This window comes from Myotis lucifugus, unplaced genomic scaffold, assembly GCF_000147115.1.
Source record: "Myotis lucifugus unplaced genomic scaffold, Myoluc2.0 scaffold_131, whole genome shotgun sequence".
NCBI lineage: Eukaryota > Metazoa > Chordata > Mammalia > Chiroptera > Vespertilionidae > Myotis > Myotis lucifugus.
In genome coordinates this window covers 961,036-980,731 of record NW_005871179.1, presented here as the reverse complement: position 1 = coordinate 980,731, position 19,696 = coordinate 961,036, and the positions used below count along the sequence as shown (strand labels likewise).

Sequence of the window (19,696 nt, the reverse complement as noted above, 5' to 3'; positions counted from 1 at the left end):
TGGATCGGCTGCCTCCTGCACACCTCACCTTTGGGATCCCGGGCATATGCCCTGACCGGAATTGAACCCTGACCTCCTGGGTTCATAGGTTGATGCTCAACTACTGAGCCACCTCGGCCGGGACAAAATTTTTTTAAAAACATTGTTTTACACTTATAATTTGTACACTTCCCTGTATGTAAGTTATAGTTTAATTATTAAAAAAAATGTAGTACCTAGTTTGGGAGCTTGTAGTAAGCTGACACTGCTGGTGCAAGTGTAACTGATATCTTTCTGGAAGGCAATCTGTATCAAAAGCCATAAATTTTGACTCGGCAATTCTACATTTAGGAATTTATCCTAAGGAAATATTTAAGATGTTTGCAAAGATGTGTGTAAAAGGACATTTACTGTAATGTTGTTTATTATAATGTTGTTAACAGAAAAAAAATAAATAATATAGAAAACACTTAATCCTATATAATAAAAGGCTAATATGCAAATCGACCGAACGGCAGAATGACTGGTTGCTATGACACACACTGACCACCACGGGGCAGACACTCAATGCAGTAGCTGCTCCCTGGTGGTCAGTGTGCTCCCACAGAGGGAGCGCTGCTCAGCAAGAATCCTTGAGCTGGGCTCATGGCTGAAGAGCACAGCTGCGGTGGCGGGAGCCTCTCCTGCCTCCCCAGCAGCGCTAAGGATATTGGCCTGCCAGCTTAGGCCCACTTCCCCCGGGGAGTGGGCCTAAGCCAGCAGTTGGACATCCCCCAAGAGCTCCTGGACTGCAAGAGGGTGCAGGCCAGATTGAGGGCCCCCCTGAGTGCACACATTTTGTGCACCGGGCCTCTAGTGTCCTATAAAAGGGGACCAGGGCTTTCTGGATTTCAGCTTAGAGGAGGCCTAGGTGCAACTTCTTTCAGTTGTCTTCAGCGTAGGTTCATCTGACACCAGCCACATCCACCATGCTGCCAAAGTTCTATCCCAACAAGATCAAAGTCATACACCTGAGTTGCACCAGTGGGGAATTTGGTGCCATGTCTGCCCTGGCTCCCATGATTGGCCCCCTGGGTCTGTCTCCAAAAAAGGTTGGTGATGGCATTGCCAAAGCAACCAGTGATTGGAAGGGTCTAAAGCAAGTATGTCAAACTCGCGGCCCACAGGCCGCATGTGGCCCACAACGAATATTTTTGCGGCCCAGCCAATATAACGGTAAGAAACATTTTAATAAGAATTTTGTAACTTTATTTTTACAGTATCCGGTTATACATAATCTATATATATAAAAGGCTAATGTGTTAAGTGTCCGACTGTCCAACCGGTCGCTATGACTCACACTGACCACCAGGGGGCAGATGCTCAATGCAGGAGCTGCCGAGCTGCAGTGACTTGGCAGCGGTGGTTCTTGGGTGACACACCCCAAAACCAGAGAGGAGGGAGCCTGATTTCCTGTGGGGCCATGTGATTCCACCTTCAGCTGTGGGTTATGTTGTTGCTGGGGCACTGTTGGCCTGAATCTGGTTTACTGCATACTTGAGTTTGTGTTCTACACTCTGTACGACAGCAACTTTGCAGAGTGCCCTCTCCCACTCTGGGACCCCTTGGGGGATGTCAGAGAGCCAGTTTCGGCCTGATCCCTGCAGGCCAGGCTGAGGGACCCCGCTCATTCTGCAGATGCCCTTTGAGCCACCGTGCCACCCCAGGTGCAGCTGGCCAGGGAGGGACTGTGGGAGGTTGGTTCCAGGGTGTGTCCTGCCCATCTTGGCCAGTCTTGCTGGCCACCTTCTAATTCAGTGGTCGCTAACCTTTCAGACCTCACGGATCACCAGTGGTCCTCAGTCTACTGGTTGGCGACTGCTCTTCTAATTAATTTCCTTTCAATATGCATGAATTCATGCACCAGGTCACTAGTTATTAATAATGAACTACAATGTTCGCTAATGACTGATTACTATAATCATGTTGCATTCATTTCCCTTATGTGCTTTACACACAGGCACACCATTTTTCTCCACTAATACTAGCAGTGAATATTTTAGCAGCAGACTGCCAAGTCATTAGTCTTGTATTGACTTGTTTGGTGTGTGCAACAGGAAGTATTTCACTTTTGGAGAACAAGAAAAATAGGTTTATTTGCATTACACTTATTAAATTGTGCAGTTATTCAGTGTCTGGTAAGTTAATGTTCAAGAAAAAATATTAATTTTTATTATAAGGTTCTATTATTTTATGTTAACGATGATTCATTTATTTCAGCCCTTTGTATTCAGCATATCTTTATGGAAATAAACCTACGTTTCTATGAAAATTGAAGCTTTTTTTTTTTGTGGCCCACATAAATGTAAACCTTGTTTATTTGGTTAACCGTGTTAGCCTTTGAGTTTGATATGCTTGATCTAAAGATTACAGTGAGCCCTGGCCCAGGTAGCTCAGTTTGGTTAGAGTGTTGTTGGAAATTCTAAGGTTGCAGGTTCGATCCCTGGTCAAGGCACATACAAGAATCAACCAATGAAGGCATACATAAGTGGGACAACAAATCAATGTTTCTCTCTCTCTCTTTAAAAAATTAATAAATTGCCCTGGCAGGTTTGGGTCAGTGGATAGAGCATCAGCCTGAGGACTGAGGGGTCCCAAGTTCGATTCCAGTCAAGGGCACATGCCAGGGTTGTGGGCTCGGTCGCCAGTGGGGGGGCACGCGGGTGGTGGCCGATTGATGATTCTCTCTCATCATTGATGTTTCTATCTCTCTCCCTCTCCCTTTCTCTCTGGAATCAATAAAGATATATTTAAAAAATTAATAAATTAAAAATAAAAAGAAGATTACAATGAAACTGACCATTCAGTACAAATAAGCCAGATTGAGATAGTACTTTCTGCCTCTGCCCTGATCAGCAAAGTCCTCAAAGAACTGCCAAGAGACAGACAGAAGCAAGAAAACGTTAAGCACAGGGAAATATCACTTTTTTAATTGATTTTTTTTCTTTTCCTTTTTTAGAGAGAGAGAGGAAGGGAGAGGAGAGAAACATTCTTGGGCACATTAGATTGAACCAGAAACCTGGGTATGTGCGCTGACTGGGAATGGAACTGGCAAACTTTCAGTGCATGGGATGATGCTCAACCAACTGAGCCACACTGGCCAGGGCTGGAAATAACACTTTTGGTGAGATTGTTAAAATTGCCCAACAGATACAGCACCAATCTTTAGCTAGAGACTCTCTGGAACCATTAAAGAGATCCTGGGGACTGCCCAGTCTGTGGTCCTCAATGTTGATGGCTGCCACCCTCATGACATCATAGATGACATCAACAGTGGTGCAGTGGAATGTCCAGTTAATTAAGAGCCACAAAGGAAAATATTTCAATTAAAGATCATTTGACAACCAAAAAAAAAAAAATGCAGGGACCCAGAAAAATATATGCTTTAGTTATACAATGAAATATATGAAGCCATAAAAAGGTTGTAGGTTATTATTTATCAGCATGATAATATGTTTATGCTACATCAAGTGAAAAATGTTAGATATAAATATTAAAGATATAAAAAGCAACAAAAAATTTGACAATGATAATCTAGAAACAGTTTGATATAGGAGACAGCCTTAGGCTGGGGGTCAAGATAACTGTTTTAGCCCTGTTGTTACTAACCTCTGGGTAGTTTCAAGCAAGTCACATCTTTCTAGGCCTCTGTAACTCCATCTCTAAAATGTGGAGTTGGGTGAAATCTGGCTTTAAACTGTCTTCTGAAAAATGCAACATGTCTGTAATAGTGGGAGGTCACATGAAAAGAAGAGAGGGGGCAAAGGGAGGTTTGGTGAGCAGGTTTATGGATTCCCTATTTCCACTTCAAATTTAGTAACTTCATTTTAAGTCATCAGATCTTATTAGAAGGGAATATTCCACTATTAATAAAAACAGGTGGAAACTACTAGACCTTTTATGTACCCACTTTCCCTGGAACTACTTTTTCTTGGCTTTTCTTTTTATTTCCTTCTTCTTGCTCTGAACATGGAATGAAAGATTCTGACTGAAATATACATTGTAAAATTCTGGATGAAATATACATTTTTCTTTCTTTTGGCTCTTCTCTCTTTTTCCCTATGCAGAAGTGAAATTAAAGATGAATAGGCCTAAGCAAGAATCAGCATGGAAACTTCCAGCAATTTCGCAGATAGTTTCCAGGAAAATTAGGAAAGTTCTCAGTTTCAAAAGAGCCACTAAGTGACACACAAAAGCTAAAGTGACAAACAGAAGTTTACATCTCATTATCCTGTGATTTTAGGAGTTGCTTTTGAAAAAAAAATTTTTTTTTTGTCATCATGGGGAATGATCTTCAGAGGCAACTCCTTTGCAGTTCTTACATATGATCTCCCTAAGCTATCATCATGAAAACCATTAGGGCAATTTTCTCCACCTTAAGGTAGGGGACTGGAATGGATAAAGAGGAACGAATCAAGGCCCCATTCTCTTCAGGCATCCTCAGCTTGGGTTTCAGGGCAAGATAAACCCAAATCTATTTCCCAGTTTTCTGATTAGAGATTAAGTTGCTTATCCTTTAAGTCAAATTCTCAAAGCTGCTACAATGGAGGTGAGTGAGGACACATAATATCTGCAAATCATGGCACATCTTCAGAGAAGAATTACAAATTTCTTAAAGTATTGTAGAACTTTAATCTTCTAGGTTAAAAAAAATTACCTCTTGCTTTGAAGACAGCTTGGTGCATTGAAAAGCCTGGATGAAGGTGACTGAAATCTTCAGTCTATTCACACTAGCCTCTAGGTGCCTTAGGACAAATTACTTCCCTTGACCAGGCTGCTATTTTACCATTGGAGTAGATGGTTCCTAAAATCCTCTTGATTTAGATATTCTAAGGACAAGTTATTGAGGAAACTATCACGAGTTGTTTGTTCAGTCTTCAGAATCACCAAAGGATCTAATTTGAGGTTAGGCAGTCAGAGTTGGCCCTGAATGTTCTACGCTCTGTGCTTCAGACCAGGCTGTCTCAAGGCAGGAAGGCTGTGTCTCCTTGAAATGACTGGCTGTTCTCTCATTGATTGGGATTCTTCACCTTCAGAGGTCCACTGAGAACTTCAGTTCACCATCTTTTTCTCTATACACTGGTATTTCTGCAATCAGGTGTAAGATGGTGATCTGGACCACCCCCAACCACATTTCACCCAATTCTCCAGATAGCCCTTTCACTAATTTCTTTCATCCCTCCTTCATCACTGTGTCACGGTCCCTTTAAGACAGCGGCCATAGTTGAGTGGTGGGAGTAGCTGTTGGCAAGCAAAGAGACTTGCAGGATCTGGCCTACCCTGGGCCACTCACCGCGCAGGCTCAGGACCCGGGGCTTGATGGGAAAGGAAGGAGGGGCTTAAGGTGCGCCTGCGCATCAGGGGCGCGCGCAAGGGGCTGGTTTAGTGATCCCTTTAAGAAACCGCAGGCGGAGGAATTTCTCTGAGAGAAAATAATCCTACTCACGGGGCCCCTTGGAGGCCATTAACCCCCCGAGTCCCAGCCCCCACCCCCTTTCCTGGGCAGGCCCTACCGCCCACGCGCGCACCCGTGGGATCTCAAGATATCCCACCCAGCGCGCGGCACCCGCCACCTCCCCACTTTCAGCACCAGGTTCGGCCGGATCCCGGGAAGCTGCCTTGAGGCGGCCGTGCCTGCAGTGTGGGCGGGGGCCGGGGGCCCGAGAGGTTCCACCGCCACCGCGCCGGGAGCCGCAGCGGTTCCAAGCGGGGGCCAACATGGCGGAGAGAGAGGTGGAGTCCGGCCCCCGAAGGAGGGTAGGTGAGGTGAGGCTGAACTCGGGTGGCGGGCGGCGGGGGGCGGGGCGGGAGCTGCGTCCCGGGCCGGGGCCGGGGCCGGGGCCGGGAATGGCCAAGCGCAGGCTCGTTGGGGGTCGCCGAGTCCCGGTTGGGGGAAGGTTGCGGGCAGGACTGAGGCAAGCTTGGGTCTGGAGCGCGCTGGAGAGTGGCCCCTCGGCAGGTGGGACAAAGATTTCCTGCTGGTGGGGAGGGGGAGGGGCGGGGGCTGTTTGCTTCTAAAATTCTTTTCCAGCATTGGGGGTCGGTTACTTGGGCCTGGGGAGGGAGCGTGTCATGATCTTTAAGTGCATCTTTAACAAATCAGTCTGGAAGTTGAACCGGGGCGAGGACCGGTGCGGGTGGCGGTGGCGGGAATAAAGTCGTGAGGGGGTCTCGCGAGGGAGACCCGGAGGGTTCCTTGGTAACACCGTCGCGAAGTCATTTTCCTGCCTCTCTTACCTCCTCTCCCCGTAACCGTTATAGACCGGGGTAGAGGTCGTGCTCTTACCTGTGAACAAGTGGGGTCGTTGGCATGTCCTGATTTAGGAGGAAGATTTTTGGCAGCTATACATGCCGTGTTCTAGGCTAGTTTCGTTACCAACAATTCAGAACGTGGATGAGTATGGCAAGTTTTGTCAACACAAGGATGTACCTAACCCATCTGCAGAGGGGAAGCCAGTTCTGTAGTTGTTAAGTGACTTATAAAGTTTTGTCCTGAAACTTTTAGAATTTAATTCCAAATGACTTTTTTCAGATGGAGAACATTATTGTGCTATCGATTGAGCAATATTTTTCAGACTTTTACAGCTCCACCCCTCACTCCCTCCCTCGGCCCTAGCATGTGAAGCCGTGAGTTCGCTGTCAGGAATCTTCCTTTTGGAAATGGTCTCAAAATGATCAAATGAGCGCTAAACCAACCGCGGAAAAAAATTATTAACCTTTTTAAAAATGTGTTTTTATTGATTTTAGAGAGAGAGGAGGGGAGAGGGGCATCGATGAGAATCTGAGAATTGGCTGCCTCCTCTGTACCCGCTATCGGGGTTCGCACCGGCAGTCAGGGCCTGTGCCCCGACCAGGAATCCAGCCGGTGACCTCTGGGTTCATGGGTGCACGCCCAACCACACCAGCCGGGCACTACTTCATCTTTATTGAGAATGACCGTTCTTAGCACAAAATTAGCAATCTCATGATATTACATCTAACATTTTGAGTAAGTGCTTATTATATGCCTGGCACTGTGGTTTCTAGGGAAAATTTAACTTCACATTAATTCTATGTAAAACCCATTTTTCAGATGAGAAGGAATGTAGGCATAGCGGGGTTAAGTAATGAAGATCAGATATCTAGTTAAGACATTGAGCTGGGATTTCAATCCAGGTTTGTCTCAACTACAGTGCTTGTGTTGGACGCCACATACGCGTTTCTTTAATCTATGTTTCTCTCCTTAAAAGCCTGAATTATAAAGAACCAAAGAAGTGTCTAGTATTTTTTTCAACAATTTATTAGGAAAATATTTTCAGCTACACAGCAAAATTGAAAAGTGTACAGGGAACATCCGTATACCCACACCTAGATTAACCATTAACATTTTACTGTACTTGTTTTAATCACATGTTTAGCTATACTTTATCCCATCACCAGTTATTTAGGCATTTCATTGTATTTTGAGCAATTTAAATTCAATGTTTATAGTCTTAGTTTTATAAAATTTTAGATCCTCCTCATGCAATAACTTGTCATAGGTTAAGCTGTATGAAATAGGTCCAAGTGGTTCATTTAATATAAATATTGGGTGTGGAATGCACGTTTTTTAAAATTTAAAATTTTTCTTCAAGCTTTGAGTTTTATTTATCTTTTTTTTTTTTTTTTTGCCTTTTGAGAATTCTTCTATTTTTAAAATCTCCCAATGTCTCTATACATTTTTCTCACATAAAACTGTGGAGAGTGAACCTTAAAAAAAAAAAAAGAAAATTCAGAGCTCTAAATCTACTGAATTTGTTTTTTCTTAAAAAAAGAATAAAACCCCCCAAAGGAAAGTCAATAACTTTTATACAGATATATACAAAGAATTTCCCTCCCTTCCCCATGGTACTGAGAGTAGATGCCGTCAAGGTGCATTTTTGGAAAAGTATGTTTGGGGTTTTACCTGCATGGAAAGCTATTCCGGCGCGCGCCGAGAGTTTAGTCCGCCAGCCTAGGTGTGCTCCAAGCTTTGAGTTTTAAACTGGATTCTTCCTCATTAGGCTTGACCATATGGCATATGACCATCAATTAAAATAATGGGAGTAAATTACTTTAGATATTTAATGTCATTCAAGGAGATTTCTGAATTCGTCTACAAAAGCTGTTGTTCACCTTATAAAATAGAATGTTCTAGAAAACATCTATGCACTTTGGTAACAAATTCAACTAGATTTTAAACATATTCTTCTTTCTCTTTTTTTTTTAAAAATATATTTTATTGATTTTTTACAGAGAGGAAGGGAGAGAGATAGAGAGTTAGAAACATCGATGAGAGAGAAACATCGATCAGCTGCCTCCTGCACATCTCCCACTGGGGATGTGCCCGCAACCCAGGTACATGCCCTTGACCGGAATCGAACCTGGGACCTTTCAGTCCGCAGGCCGACGCTCTATCCACTGAGCCAAACCGGTTTTGGCTATTCTTCTTTCTCTTATAATACACTTAAAACTTTTAACTGTCCAAACCTTTTAGCTTTCTAAACTTTTAACAACATGTAGAATACATAGCACTTGTACAGGTTTCCCTTTAATTCTACCAGTTTCCTTGTGGTGGAGAGTTATATTCAGTATCTTTTGGGCTCCCTAATCCATTTTGGTTTTGATATTTGGTTAGAATGTTCAGTTCTAAATGGTACATGTGGTACATGTGTGCTTTTTTTCTGTGTGCGCACGCACTCGCAATGAAGTCCATGTGATTCCATCAGTGCCTGTGTGCGTGATAAACTCCACCTGGATTCTATCGCCCGCGTGCACAATAAACGTGGATTCCATCGCTTGCGTGGGAGATAAACTCCTCGTCGATTCCATATGTATATTCCAAGGAGATTAGTAGGGATTATACAGCACAGTATCTTTTAAAATAACTTGACTCTTTGCCTTGAGGAAAGTTTAAACAAACGAAATATGCCTAGATAATAACTTTCAGTTATTTAATCTGAATTTGCATTGTATTTATGATGCTTACTGCCTTTTTATAATCATAACTCACAAAAAGTTAAGCACATACGTTAATTGATGAGCTGTATGCTAGGCATTGTGTTACGGTATTTGTGATTATTAAGGTAATATATTTTGGCTCTCTCTAAATTGTGCACTCCTTTCCAGTAGAGCCCATTTCATTGCTTTTTTGCATCTCTGACACCTGTGATATTCCCGTAATGGGAACTCAGAAAACATTGATTTTTGATAAGAGAAGTTTATCTGTTACAGTAGAGGCTCTATGGCTTTAGTACTAAGTTATCTGCTTTGTATTTTTGGGAGCTTCTGTAAATCTTTCTTATCATCCTCTATATCTCAAATTTCTCTCCTGTGGATCCAGATTTAGGGATCTTCTGATTTTTCTGGGTTATGGTAAGGTGGGAGAGTGTGGGAAAATGTATTTTAAGATCATTGGGTTAACAACCTTAAAGTTCTTTGTAGGCCTTTCTGAAGTCATATTTTCCTGCTTGTGGGCTGTTAGAATAATAGGTATTAATTGGCCAAGATTTTTTTACAAAAAAATAAGCTTTTGTTGATTTTTTTTTTTTGGTAGAGAGATTAAGGGGGGAAAGGAGGGAGGGAGGGAGAGGGAGAGAGAAAGAGAAACATCCATGTGTGAGAGAGAAACATGGATCGTATCGGTTGCCTCCTGTATTCTGACGGGGCTCTGAACCTGCAACCTGGGCATGTGCCCTGACCGGGAATTGAACAGGTGACTTTTTGGTGCATAAAACCACGCTTGACTAACTGAACCACGTCAGCCAGGGTTAGATAAGATTAATATTATTGTATTCAGACCGTATCTGAATGCTAGTCTCTCTGTGAACTTTTGAGGAAGCAAGTGCATCATAGTATATCCATCTATCATCTCTGCTATAGAAAGCACCAAGTTCACATGGAAGCTAATATTAAACACACACATCCTCTCTCTTAAAGTCAGTATATTTTTGAGTGAATTTTTAAGATTGTAAAATTTTATTTTCTAAAATAAGTTTTAAAATTTATTAGGTAGGCTTGTTCTAAGTAGTGAAATTATTTTATGCTTGGATATTATAACAAACTATCATAAAGCATGGTATCTAATGAAATCTGGTGTCCATATTTTTGCATGAAATTCCTATGTCTTTTATTTTTTATTTTATTTTTTTTAAATATATATTTTTATTGATTTCAGAGAGGGAGGGAGAGGGAGAGAAAGAAACATCAATGATGAGAGAGAATCATTGATCGGCTGCTTCCGGCACGCCCCCTACTGGGGATCGAGCCCACAACCCGGGCATGTGCCCTTGTCGGGAATCGAACCCAGGACCCTTCGGTCTGCAGCCAAGGCTCTATCCACTGAGCAGAACTGGCTAGGGCAAATTCCTATGTCTTTTAAAAGTTTACATAGAAAATAACTTTTGTAAATGTATGTATTTTACCTGGTCCAGTAAGTTGTATCAGTTACATATTTGAACTTCTCTGTATATTAAATTTGATATGGTATGCTTAAAAGAAAGAGAAAGTATATTTAAAGTAGTATGCTTCCATTTTTGTAAAAACAAATGGTCCTTTCTTGCTTCCCCATATATGTGTCTATATTTGTATTTGTATGAACTTGGAGAAAGTTGTGGAGGATACAGGTCAGGCTATTACTATTGATCACCCTCAGGGGACGAGGATGAAAAAGGAAATGGAGAATAAGAGGGAAAATTTTGCAAAATGGAAAAAAATTTGTGGTATAATAGTAACAATGTAGACTATAAAATGTTACCTATATTGTAAATGTTTAAAAATTGCAACATGCATGTAGATAAGAAATCCTATGTAATAAAAGCCTAACATACTAAGTGTCCGATAGTTCATTTGACCGTGTGACCAGTCGGTATGAGGTGCACTGACCACCAGGAGGCAGATGCTCCTACCGGTAGTTTAGCTTGCTGCTGGGGTTCAGCCAATAGGGACTGAGCGAGATGGGCCGGACACGCCCTGGAATCCTCCCCTAACCACTCCTCAGCCTCATCGTGCACCGGTGGGGTCCTTCAGCCTGACTTGGGCCCCCTGGGTCTCCGGTAGAATAGAATATGGAAAAAATGAAAGCATTGATTTTATTATGTGATGGGATTAATGGAGAAGTATTGTTTTGAATTGCTTGCACTTAATACTAGAGGCCCGGTGCACGAATTTATGCACCAGTGGGGTCCCTCGGCCTGGCATTGATTTTATTATGTGATGGGATTAATGGAGAAGTATTGTTTTGAATTGCTTGCACTTAATACTAGAGGCCCGGTGCACGCACTGGTGCACAATTGGGGCCGGGGAGGGACCATGGGAGGGCTCCAGGGTGTGTCCAGTCCTTCTTGCTCAGTGCCAATCAGCCGGACCCCAGCAGCAAGCTAACCTACCGATCAGAGCATCTGCCCCCTGGTGGTCAGTGCACATCATAGCGACTGGTCGATGGTTCAGCTGTCTTCCTCCTGGTGGTCAGTGCATGTCATAGCGAGTGGTTGAGTGGCCATAGCATATCCTTAGCATATTACACTTTAGTTGAACAGACGACCGGACACTTAGCATATTAGGCTTTTATTATATAGGATTTTATAATAAAATAATTGCAAAGGTTGATCCTTCTTTATTCCTTAATTATTTTTTTTATCTTTTGCCTTTTTGCTAAATGTGTTACTTAAAAACATGGTAGTACATATTAAAAATATTTTCAGGTCATGTGTACACAGTATAAATCATGTGCTTTAAGAATGCATTGGCTCTTTGTACAGAGAGCCATTTGAAGAGACCATTCTAGTACTGGCAGTGATCATGTATTTTCACAGTGTTCATCTTGTAGCTAGCAGAGGTTTCTATAAAATGATATTTGGTATCTGTAAACATTTATGTTCAGTCATTATTCTAAGTATTTTATATGTAACATATCCTTCAATCTTTATTAATTCCATGAACAGTAGCCACTATTACTGTCCTATTTTATAAAAGAGGAAACTGTGGTACAGAGATTTTTTTTCAAAAGGTCATAGTATAATAGGATAAACCAGGATCAAGTACTACTTGAAAAATTTACTGTTTGATAACTAGTATGGGTTAGAATTCACTATACTAAAATATACCACAATAATTAATATATAATTAACTAATTTCATATAATTACAATATATATAATGTATTTATATGTATGTATGGTATGTTGTATAATTATGTAATAAATAAATATCTAATAACTATATATTATGTCTAATCCTATCTAATAATAGACAAACATGGTAATTGACCGTACCTTCGCTACGCCTCACATTGGCTAATCAGTGAGATATGCAAATTAACCCAACCAAGATGGCGGCCGGCAGCCACGCAGCTGAAGCGAGCAGGAGGCTTGCTTGCTCCAGTGATGGAGGAAGCCAAGGTTCCCCACCTGCTGGAGGAAGCCAAGGTTCCCCACCTGCTGCGGCCCAGCTCTGAGCTCCGAAAGCAACAAAGTTTCAATTATATAAGCTAAACAAACCCCAGATACCTGCTTTCAGCAGGCCGTGGCCATAGAGCTGGAGCGAGCAGGAGCCCGGCTCTCAGCTCCAGTGATGGCAACAAAGTTTTAATTATAGAAGGTAAATAAATCTCAGAATAAAAAAAACACAGAAAAAAAGGAGAGGCAGGGAGCTTCAGTCGCCGGCAATCCTGAAAACGGCCCTCAGTCCCTCACCCAGACTGGCTAGGCACCCCAGTGGGGACCCCCACCCTGAAGGGGGTGTGACCAGCTGCAAACAGCCATCAGCCCCTCACCCAGGCTGGCCAGACACCCCAGCGAGACCCCCACCCTGATCCGGGACACCCTTCAGGGCAAACCAGCCGGCCCCCACCCATGCACCAGGCCTCTATCCTATATAGTAAAAGGGTAATATGCAAACTGACCCTAACAGCAGAAAGACTGGGAATGACTGGTCACTATGACACACACTGACCACCAGGGGGCAGACGCTCAATGCAGGAGTTGCCCTCTGGTGGTCAGTGCGCTCCCACATGGAGGAGCTCTGCTCAGCCACAAGCCAGGCTGACGGCTGCCAGTACAGCGGTGGTGGTGGGAGCCTCTCCCACCTCCTCAGCAGCGCTAAGGATGTCTGACTGCAGTTTAGGTCTGCTCCCCCGCTGGCAAGTGGACATCCCCCGAGGACTGCCGGGCTGCCAGAGGGATGTCTGATTGCCAGCTTAGGCCCAATCCCCCGGGGAGCAGGCCTAAGCCAGCAGTTGGTCCTCTCCCGAGGGGACCCAGACTGCGAGAGGGCACAGGCCAGGCTGAGGGACCCCCCCCCCCCTGCCCCCAGTGCACAAATTTTTGTGCACCGGGCCTCTAGTATATATAATAATGGTATAGGTCCAGAATTCATTATCTGGAATTTTTGGTTGTTAAAATAAATTGAATTATATTTAAATCAAATAGATGTAAATTACTTCTCAGGAAGTATCAAATTATTTTGCCTAAGAAATACATTCTTTTTTGATATAATCTTAAAATATATCTTCACAACTCAGGTTTATTTTTAAGGGAATATACACTAAATCTCTGAGATCTATGAGGGATCTTAAAGGGTAATATTTGCGCATCCATTTGGAGATAGAACTAGTGTTTTTTACTTTACTCAAAAGAAACCATAAATTAAAATTTATAATTTCTATATTTATTTGAAAAATATTTTTAAGGTATGGGCTTTTCCTATTTTTTTTTTGATTTGGGATTGGAGAGGAGGAGGGAGAGATAGAACCTTCATTGTGGGGAGAGAGTCTTTGTGCGGCTGCTCTGTGCACCCCCCCCCCCCCCCCCGCACTGGGGATCGAGCTACAACCCAGGCATGTGCCCTGACCAGGAATCGAACCTCCTGGTTCATAGGTCGACACTCAGCCACTGGGCCATCCATGCCAGCTGAGCAGTATAGTTATTCTATTAATGATGCTGTGAATTTTTTTACATCACTCTAGGAGGCACATAATTTTAGTGATGCTAATTTTGATCAGTTTATGTTCTGTCAGTGGGAACCAAATATTGTAGTTTCTTAACTTTTAACTTTTTGAATTTATCAGCTATTGATGATTGTTGCCTACATTCGTTATTTCATTAGAAGAATAATTTTGCTGTCTATTCTATATTCATTGGAATTCTTCCATAAAAATTTCCTTCATCAGGCCTTGTCAGGTTGCTCATATTGCTCTTCATATTTCCCACAAATTAATAGTTATATATAGGGCTAGAGCATTAGTAGTTAGATATGGTTGGAGCATTGTCCTGATGTGCCAAGCTTGAGGATTTGATACCCGATCAGGGCACAAACAAGAGTCAATCCATAAATATATAAATGAATGGAACAACAATAATTGATGTTTCTCTGTCTCTCAAAAATTTCTTTCCTCCTCAGTTATTTGTTTACCCTGTAATAATCATTTGTACAGGAAAAGCAGAGTGAGTATTTATTTTTTCCCTTTATTTACCAACTTTTATTTTTTTGAATTTTATTTATTTTTTTGAAAATATGTTCCTATAGATTTTAGAGAGGAAAGGTGAGGGAGAAAGAGGTGGAAACATCGATTAGAGAGAAACATCCATTGGCTGCCTTCTGCACGCCCCATACTGGGGATCAAGCCTGCAACCTGGGCATGTGCCCTGCCCAGGAATTGAACCAGTGACTTCATGGTTTGACGCTCAACTGAGCCACACCTGCTGGGCTATTTTACCAATTTTTAGAAGAATGAATGATGACTTAACAAATTCTAAAGGTAATGTTTGGGAGGGGATATCATCATTATGAACTCATGAATTTTTTAAAATTGATTTTAGAGAGAGGAAGATGGGTGGGGAGAGAAACTTTGATTTGTTGTTCCACTTTATGCATTCATTAGCTGATTTTTAAAAAAAATATTTTTATTGATTTTAGAGAGAGAGAAACATTGATTTCTTGTTCCACTTATTTATACATTCATAGGTTGATTCTTTTTTTAAAAAAATTAAATCTTTACTGTTCAGATTATTACAGTTGTTCCTCTTTTTTCCTCCCATAGCTCCCCTCCACCTGGTTCCCCTCCCACCCCCGCCCTCACCCCCCCCCCCACTGTCCTCATTCATAGGTGCACGATTTTTGTCCAGTCTCTTCCTGCATCCCCCACACACCTTTCCCCGCCAAGAATAGTCAGTCTGCTCCCTTTCTATGCCCTTGATTCTATTATAATCACCAGTTTATTCTGTTCATCAGATTATTTATTCACTTGATTTTTAGATTCACTTGTTGATGGATGTGTATTTGTTGTTCATAATTTGTATCTTTACCTTTTTCTTCTTCTTCCTCTTCTTAAAGGATACCTTTCAGCATTTCGTATAATACTGGTTTAGTGGTGATGAACCCCTTTAGGTTTTCCTTATCTGTGAAACTCTTTATCTGACCTTCAATTCTGAATGATAGCTTTGCTGGATAAAGTAATCTTGGTTGTAGGTTCTTGCTATTCATCACTTTGAATATTTCTTGCCACTCCCTTCTGGCCTGCAAAGTTTCTGTTGAGAAATCAGCTGACAGTCGTATGGGTACTCCGTTGTAGGTAATTGACTGTTTTTGTCTTGCTGCTTTTAAGATTCTCTCTTTGTCTTTTGCTCTTGGCATTTTAATGATGATGTGTCTTGGTGTGGTCCTCTTTGGATTCCTTTTGTTTGGGGTTCTCTGTGCTTCCTGGACTTGTAAGTCAATTTCTTTCACCAGGTAGGGGAAGTTTTCTGTCTTTATTTCTTCAAATAGGTTTTCAATATCTTGCTTTCTCTCTTCTTCTGGCACCCCCATAATTCGGATGTTGGTATGCTTGAAGTTGTCCCAGAGGCTCCTTACACTATCTTCATATTTTTGGATTCTTTTTTCTTTTTTCATTTCCAGTTGGGTGTTTTTTGCTTCTTCGTATTTCAAATCTTTGACTTGATTCTTGGGATCCTGTAGTCTGCTGTTGGATCTCTTTATATTATTCTTTATCTCAGTCAGTGTGTGCTTAATTTCTAGTTGGTCCTTTTTCATATCCTTGAGGGTCTCACTATATTTCTCGGAGGTTTCTAGAAGATTCTTGAGTAGCCTTATAACCGTGGTTTTGAACTCTATATCCAGTAGTTTGCTTTCCTCTATTTCTGTCATTTGTGACCTGTTTCTTTGTCTCTGCATTTTTTATGCTTCCCTGTGTTGATAGAGTGGCTTTGTGTGCTAGGTGTCCTATAGGGCCCAGTGGCTCAGCCTCCCCAATTACCTGAGGTAGACACTCTTGGTGCACCCCTTTGTGGGCTTTGTGCACAGTCTTGTTGTAGTTAAGCCTTTATTGCTGTTGGTATTACTGGGAGGAATTGACCTCCAGGCCAATTGGCTGTGAGGACCAGTTGTGTCTGCAGTGGGAGAACTTCTGTGCTGGAGACACCCTTATGGGGCAGGACTTGCTTCAGTGGGGCTTTGGCGCTCACTGAGTCTGCTCCCTGAGTGTGTCTCTTACGGATGTGAAGAGTTGTAAGCTGACCACTGGGTAGACTGGCTCTTGGATCTCCAAGGAGGTGCAAAGTCAGCCACTGCCTGGGGCCACCCAGCAGGAGCTACAGCAAGATCTGCAGATTCCTCCTCTTTGTTTGGGGTTTTGAGGTGCCCAGATGAGGCACAGCTGTGCAGTAATGCAGGCTGCTGACAAGCCTTAGGCCTTCTTTTGGAAGATCTGGTGTTCTCTGACCCAGATACAGTTTGACAGGTTTTTAGGCGGAGAAAGACCAGGCCATTAGTATGCAAAAGCCTCTGCACACAGCTTGGGTGGGGTTGTAAATTGAGTGGGGCGTGGTCTCAGGGAATCACGGGGCGGTGCAAACAGCAATGGTTGCCCGTTGGCCCTCCCCCGGATAGGTCCCTGGGTCTCTGTGTCCTGTAGCCCCGTAGCCCCCCGTGTAGGAACAATGAACGCTGCAAGCACCTCTGCGAGAAAGCCACCCTCAACGTTCCGGCCTGATGCCAGACAGTACAGTTTCTCTCTGTATTAGTCTTGGTCCCCAAATTCTCACCCGAAACTGGAGTGTAGAGCTGTCAGGAGCTTGTATCTCCCTCCCCATTGAAAAAGACAACTGCGTACCGAGCTGCCAGCCCCTTTTCAGTGCGCCTCCGTACCTCCACACTTCCACACCTCTGCACCTCCTCCCAGACTCAATGTGCTTTTCTTTTTCCTTCTAGTAGAATTTACACTCAGCTAGCCTTCCTGTGGTTCTGGATGATATTCGTTTTGTCTTTTAGTTGTAGTTTTAATGTGGTTGTGCGCGGCAGCAAGTTCAGGTGTTTACCTATGCCGCCATCTTGGTTGTCTATCCAACGGCTACAAATTTCTGACTTTGTATTTGTAAAGATATGATTCACATTGAGCATTCATTGATAATGGTCAAAGCCATGGATCATTATTATAAAAAGCCTTGCATTGAAATGTGTAAAACAAAAAATTTAATGGTTTAGAGGAACCAGAGTTTAATTGTATTTGGTACAGTATGGAGAAAAAATTACCTTCTTCTTACACTCGCCCATGGAGCATTTACATAAATTATTCATAATTTATACTTCATTTTAAAACCTTAAAATTTAGACACTACATTCTTCGATCACAGTGCAGTGAAGCTGAAATGCGTAAAGTGTCAAAACAACCCAAACATTTGGAAATTTTAGAACTTTTAAGCACCTCTTGGGCTAAACAAGTTGAAAGTAACTTTAATTACAAAACTCTTAGGAGTATTACAATGAGTTATATGCCATTTATATCTCAATTAAAAAAAGGATTATAACAATGAGAGTCTGCCATTTCATAACTTGGGATATGAGCAGAGCTAATCTCTAAAGAAAAGATTTAACATTAAATGCTTTTAGTGTAAAAAATAAATTGCATATTCAATTTTATGTGTTAGAACAATGAAATAAACCTGAGTAAAGCACAAGGGAAGAATTAATAAAGTTGAAAATAATGTGTTAGAAAAATGAATTAAATAGAAAATCTATAGATTGATAAAAATAAGACCTGATTTTTGTTTGAAGAGATCAATAAAGTAAACAAGTTTCTGACAAGTCTAATTGAGGGAAAAAAAGAAAAAATAGAAACACATAGTATTAGGAAGAAGAAAACACTATATAACCATAAATATATTGGAATAATATGTTGAACAACTATATGTATAATTAACTCAGTGCTGATTCAGATATAAATTAGATGAAGTGGGAGATTTTCTAACATAAGTCACCAAAATGATTCAAGAAGTAGAAAACCTGAATAGGCCAATAACTGCTTAAAAAATGGTAAATAATGTCAATGAACAACTCAACTCCCCACGTTTCTAATCTTTTTTTGTAACTTTTGAGGAATAGTTTATTGTTTTGTTTTAAAAATATTTGCCAAAAAAAAAAAATCTCATATAAGATGCCAAAAAAGACCTTGGTATGTTTAATTTTCATTTCTGATAAAGTCCTATTCAATGAAACTAAGAATAGAGGGTTATTTCCTTCATTTGTATTAGAATCCAGCAAGCATCCTTGGAAATTTAGGAGCGATGCCTGCTATTACCATAATTACTTAGTTCTAGGCAATATAGTTAGGTGAGGAAAGGAAATAAGAGGTGTAAAGTTGGGGAACAAAATTATTTTCTTTTTTTAAAAAATATATTTTATTGATTTTTTACAGAGAGGAAGGGAGAGAGATAGAGAGTTAGAAACATCAATGAGAGAGAAACATCGATCAGCCGCCTCCTGCACATCTCCTACTGGGGATGTGCCCGCAACCCCAGGTACATGCCCTTGCCCGGAATCGAACCTGGGACCTTTCAGTCCGTAGGCCGACACTCTATCCACTGAGCCAAACCGGTTTCGGCCAAAATTATTTTCAATGATATAGTTATTTACCTGTAAACCTCAAGAATATCAATAGAAAATATGACTAAAAAGTAAAAATGCAAAGAAGAAAACAATCTGGAGGAAAGGAAGAAAATATAACAGGGAACAGTAAAATGCTTAGTTACAACATAAAAATGTTTTTCAAACTCCTATAAAACCCAATAACTTGACTGTAACTGTTGAGGTCCAGCCCCATCAGGTCCAGGCGTTCCCAAAGGTGTGGATGGAGTCGGTGAAGAAGGAATGACACGGAGGCAGAGTTCAGATGATCAGCATAGTTGGGTTCTCCAGCCAGGTTCTGTGTCTTATTGTCTTGTTGCATCTGTATTTATATCAGTTGATTTTAATCCTATCAATTTCTATTCCAAAGGTTAGGGCATTTCTTATCTCCATTCCAGGGAGTAAAGATTATGTAGCTTAAGTGTGATTGTTCGTAGTTAAAGTGATTAACTACCCGCCTGGCACTTAGTGAAGGGGTTTTATTCCCTCCCTAACTTCAGGGAAAAATCCCTACCTGGGGAAACAACCTTTCTCGGAGAGGTGACCTTGGTTAAAACACATAATGCCAAGAAAGGGAGCAAACATATTAAGAACAGTATGCCATGCCGCCAAAACCGGTTTGGCTCAGGGGATAGAGCGTCGGCCTTCGGACTGAAGGGTCCCGGGTTCGATTCCGGTCAAGGGCATGTACCTGGGTTGCGGGCACATCCCCGTGGGAGATGTGCAGGAGGCAGCTGAGTCGATGTTTCTCTCCCATCGATGTTTCTGACTATCTATCTCTCTCC

General features: G+C 41.9%; 1 protein-coding gene and 1 pseudogene across 6 annotated transcripts in view; both read left to right on the top strand.

The window, feature by feature from the left end:
- The first annotated feature begins 872 nt into the window (after positions 1 to 872).
- Positions 873 to 3,320, top strand: LOC106698050 (annotated as a pseudogene).
- A 2,060-nt stretch (positions 3,321 to 5,380) lies between these two features.
- The window catches only part of ZMYM4 (zinc finger MYM-type containing 4), a 117,062-nt gene continuing 102,746 nt past the window's right edge, over positions 5,381 to 19,696 (top strand). The window contains exon 1 of one of the 6 annotated variants that reach the window (XR_002830591.1): positions 5,381 to 5,784. Coding sequence is in view for 4 of the 6 variants with exons in the window: in XM_023758462.1 (XP_023614230.1) it covers positions 5,737 to 5,784 (48 nt within the window). In the remaining 2 variants the exon portion in view is untranslated. The remainder of the gene's footprint in view (positions 5,785 to 19,696) is intronic. The other 5 variants (XM_023758463.1, XM_023758462.1, XM_014460438.2 and 2 more) reach the window with 5 other exon arrangements.